At 41.8% G+C, this 5,000-nt stretch overlaps 1 protein-coding gene across 6 annotated transcripts in view; it reads right to left on the reverse strand.

Annotated features, from left to right (window-relative positions):
• LOC125033667 (long-chain-fatty-acid--CoA ligase 6-like) overlaps positions 1 to 5,000 on the reverse strand; it is a 74,653-nt gene that overhangs the window by 7,424 nt on the left and 62,229 nt on the right. For all 6 annotated transcript variants that reach the window (XM_047625370.1, XM_047625367.1, XM_047625368.1 and 3 more), the window contains 3 exons: positions 3,772 to 4,041; positions 2,993 to 3,192; positions 514 to 657 (listed from right to left, as the gene is read on the reverse strand). In XM_047625370.1, the coding sequence (XP_047481326.1) occupies positions 514 to 657; positions 2,993 to 3,192; positions 3,772 to 4,041 (614 nt within the window). The remainder of the gene's footprint in view (positions 1 to 513; positions 658 to 2,992; positions 3,193 to 3,771; positions 4,042 to 5,000) is intronic.

Below are 5,000 nucleotides of genomic sequence, written 5' to 3' on the forward strand. Positions count from 1 at the left end.
AGAAAGAAAGAAAGAGACACGCATGAGAAACATGGGAACGACAGCTAAACAATGACACATACTCCTACATATTAAAACAAGGAGTTTATTCACATCAGTTGCACCAAAAATTAACAATAATGATAAACTGATTAATTGTTTTTTTTTTACCAAAAATCAAATCAATAATGGTATATTAATCAAAATAAATAATATTTAGAATATCTATAGATCAATTACGCAAAAAATAGCATCAAAATATCAACATGAAAATAAATTCTTGAAATATTCAAAAGAACATTTAGAAACATATCAAGCTATTTATGACATTTATCTAATTCTTAAAATATTTCTTAAAATTAATTAATAAATAAACAACTTCTTTGATTTCAAAATATCATAATGACCTTTAATTCTTCTTAAGATATTTCTTAAAATGCATTTATAATAATAACTTATGTGGTTTCAAAATATTACAATGTCGTTTATCTAATTCTTAAATTATTTCCTAAAATGCTTTCAATAAAGCCTTACCTTGTGTGGTTTGTGTTCTGCAAGTTGCAAAAGCGTAGCCGACACATCTGCAACAACGTTTTCGTGAGAGAGCATCACTCCCTTGGGATGGCCGGTGGTGCCAGACGTATAACAGATCGTACAGAGATCGTCTGGTTGTGGTGGCTGCCGGGAAATTGGAAAAGTTGTTATACGGAGCGATGTATGGTAAGGAAAGGGAGAGGAAAAGGATAAGAAAAAGAAGTTATAAAGAATACTGTAAATTACTTTTACATCTAGATTATCGTTAGTAATAATGGGAACGTTGTAGATGAAGTACCGATTATACTGGCAACAGGAAATAGTTATATATGTTATTGACACTACTGTTATCAGTATTAATAATATTTTTATCAATAATACTATTATCAATATCATGATCATATTAACCGCTATTGTTGCTGCTGTTATCTTTACTATTATCTATAGTGGTAGAGTCTTCGTCTTACTAATGTTTCATAATATTTACTATCTCATAAACATATCTCCTTACCAATTATCACTATCCTGTCACAATATATATATATATATATATATATATGTGTGTGTGTGTGTGTGTGTATGTATATACATGTATGTATATTTATATGTATATATATAACTACTGCTTTATATTTTTTTATAGTTGTGCTATTGTCGCTTTCATCCCAGTTCGTAAATATCAATAATTCTCTCTCTCTCTCTCTCTCTCTCTCTCTCTCTCTATATATATATATATATATATATATATATATATATATATGATAACCATCTTTTACGTACTGAACTATTAATTGTATTCATCACAATCCCACCAAGGAAGAATTATCCCACTTTTAACTCATCGATAACTTTTAACTTGTGATAAATAACTGTTTTATAACTTCTAAACCTAAAAACTCAACCCATCTATAATTCTTAGCAAGAATCTTACAAAATTTATATGATCTCGTCCCAAATCTATTTTACAAATCTATCTCAGAAGTTAGCTTGTTATTCTCTCGTTCTAAATCTACCTCACAAATCTATCTCACAAATTAGCCTATGACTATCTCGTCCCAAATCTATTTCACAAATCTATCTCACAAGTTAGTTTATTATCTGTATCGCCCTAGAATCATTCTTCACAGAATTCTCAATATTAACACTCACTCTCTACCTCCTCCTTTCATTCCTCCCTTTCCTTCTCTCTCCTATCCCTCCTTTCACCCTCACCCCCTCCCACACCCTCTCCCTCATCCCTCCCTTTCCCCTGCTTTCCTCTCTCCCTCTCCCTATAACCATAATTATCCCTATAAACTATCCCAATTCTGCTCCCGGTTTCAAATTATTAATTGTAAACCATCCTGTCACAAATTATAAATTATAAATCATCCAATCACAATATATAAATCATAGGTCATTCTTCAACTCAGCCCCCTGTCCTAACTGCATTTCCCGGACTCTCCCCCACTCTCCTCCTCCTCCTCCTACTCCTCTTTCTCCTTCTCCTTCTCCTTCTCCTCCTCCTCCTCTTTCTATTTCTCCTTCTCCTTCTCCTTCTCCTCCTCCTCCTCCTTCCCCTCCTCCTCCTCCTCCTCCTCCCCCACTCTCCTCCTCCTCCTCCTCCTCCTCCCCCTCCCCCCCTCCTCCTCCTCCTCCTCCTACTCCTCTTTCTCCTTCACCTTCTCCTTCTCCTCCTCCTCCTCCTTCTATTTCTCCTTCTCCTTCTCCTTCTCCTCCTCCTCCTCCTTCCCCTCCTCCTCCTCCTCCTCCTCCCCCACTCTCCTCCTCCTCCTCCTCCTCCTCCTCCTCCCCCTCCCCCCCCCCCTCCTCCTCCTCCTACTCCTCTTTCTCCTTCACCTTCTCCTTCTCCTCCTCCTTCTCTTTCTATTTCTCCTTCTCCTTCTCCTTCTCCTTCTCCTCCTCCTCCTCCTTCCCCTCCTCCTCCTCCTCCTCCTCCCCCACTCTCCTCCTCCTCCTCCTCCTCCTCCTCCTCCTCCACCTCCTCCTCCTCCTCCTCCTCCACCTCCTCCTCCTCCTTCTCCTCTTTCTCCTTCTCCTTCTCCTTCTCCTTCTCCTTCTCCTTCTCCTCCTCCTCCTCCTCCTCCTCCTCCTCCTCCTCCGTTCCTCCTCCTCCTCCTCTTCCTCCTCCTCCTCCTCCGTTCCTCCTCCTCCCCCTCCTCCTCCCCCTCCTCCTCCTCCTCCTCCTCCTCCTTCCCCTCCTCCTCCTCCTCCCCCCCTTCCCCTCCTCCCCCCCTTCCCCTCCTCCCCCCCTCCTCCTCCTCCTCTTCCCCCTCCTCCTCCTCCTCTTCCCCCTCCTCCTCCTCCTCTTCCCCCTCCTCCTCCTCCTCTTCCCCCTCCTCCTCCTCCTCTTCCCCCTCCTCCTCCTTCCCCTCCTCCTCCTCCTCCCCCTCCTCCTCCCCCTCCTCCTCCCCCTCCCCCTCCTCCTCCTCCCCCTCCTCCTCCCCCCCCCTCCTCTTCCTCCTCCTTCGCCACCTACCAACTCCGGGATGTCGCTGGCCGCCCCGAGGCTCTCGATCTGCTCGAAGAACTTGATGGCGATGCCCAGCTTCTTGGCCCTCTCGGCTGTCTCTGGCGTCACGTCCCTCATGGCCACGAGCATCTTGAGGCATTTGGGAGGGTTCTGGAGGAGCTGGCTCATCTTGCGGTCGTCCTGGCAAACCACGGTCGTGATGGAGGCTGTGGGAGGGAGAGGAGAGGAGGTCAGGTCGAGATTTTGTTTCGTTTTTATTTTTTATTTTTTATTTTTTGAGAGGGATGTTGTTGTTATCTTTTCATCCATCTTTTCATTATCATCATCATTATTATTATTATGATTATTATTATTATTATTATCATTATTATTATTATTGCTGTTGTTGTTTTTATTCCAGTCTCTTTTTGGCTTCATTTTGGATTTGAAAGGTAGGAAGAATTGTCTAAAACTAATTTGTTTTGTGATTCGATTTGCTGTGCGTCAAGCTGTTATAGTTTCCATTACTATTTCCATTACTTATGAGTCTCAAAGATCTTTAAAACACATTGGAGCCAAACACTGACTGAGGATAGAACTGAAAAAACAACAACTTTAATCAACAAAGATCAAAATATAAATAAATGGATAAACACATAAATAAGAACGGCAATAAACAACACCTAGGAAAGAATATTCCACCAATATACATCAGTAAACAAATAAACAAACAAATACACCAAATCATCTCATATTCTATCACAATATATTAACAAATAAACAAGTACACTCTTAAAGACAAACACCTTGATTGATGATGAAGTTGCAAGCCTCGGGTCCCAGCGTGTCGTAGAGCGGGACGATCACCATGGACTGGCAGTAGAGGCCTTGCTCGGTCAGGATCCACTCGGGGCAGTTTTGCGAGTAGATCCCGACGAAGGTCTCGGGTCCCGAAGGCAGGCCGCTGGCGACCAGACCTGCGCCGAAGTTCTTGGCCCGAAGGAGTGCCTCGTTGTAGTGCAGCCATTGGTACGGTTTGCCCGGGCCTTCTCTCCAGCCGAGGCAAGGGCCGTTGTCTGCGGGAGGCCGTGAAGAATGAGTGGCTACGTGTGTTGAAGAGGGAGTTTAGAGACGGAGGTTGAGGCGAGGTTAGAAACGGAGGTAGAGAGAGTTAGAAACGGAGTTAGAGAGAGTTAGAGAAAGTTAAAAAGGGAGTTAGAAAGAGTTAGAGAGAGTTAAAAAGGGAGTTAGAAATAGTTAGAGACGGAGGTTGAGCCGGAGATAGAGACAGAGCTAGAGAAGGAGTTAGAGAGAGTTAGAAAGAGAGTTAGAGTTAAAAAGGGAGTTAGAGCGAGTTAGAGACGGAGGTTGAGGCGGAGATAGAGACAGAGCTAGAGAGAGAGTTAGATAGAATTAGAAAGGGAGTTAGAAAGAGAGTTAGAGAGAGTTAGAGACGGAGATAGACACAGAGCTAGAGAGAGAGTTAGAGAAAATTAGAAAGGGAGTTAGAGAGAGTTAGAGACAGAGGATGAGGCGGAGATAGAGACAAAATTAGAGAGAGAGTTAGAGAGAATTAGAAAGGGAGTTAGAGAGAGAGTTAGAGAAGGAGTGTGAGTGAGTTAGAGAGGGAGTTAGGTACGTATATCGGTATGTTGACGTTAATGCACTCCATATCATAATTGTTGTGCGTTAACATCTCGACGAAAATTTAAAATTAACATTTAATAAACGTAATTACCTCCAAATGATTTTTTTAATGGCGGAGTTGAAATCAAGTTTGGGTGCCTTTGCAATGGGAATTCATCTCAGGTAATTAATGGTGATGGAATATGTTTATATAATGAATAACTAACGGTATTCACTTTTGATTGCAGGGAAAAATATGGTATTCAACGGTCAGAAAAAAACGTAGTGTTTGAGTATGTAAGAAGACTGGCATGGACCTAAACTATTCGTTTCTGGTGTTAAATTATGAATAATTTCGCTCTTTTCTTGTTTTATCATCATTATAATTATGTTATTATCATCATCATTA

This window comes from Penaeus chinensis, chromosome 16 (genome assembly GCF_019202785.1).
Source record: "Penaeus chinensis breed Huanghai No. 1 chromosome 16, ASM1920278v2, whole genome shotgun sequence".
Taxonomy (NCBI): Eukaryota; Metazoa; Arthropoda; class Malacostraca; order Decapoda; family Penaeidae; genus Penaeus; species Penaeus chinensis.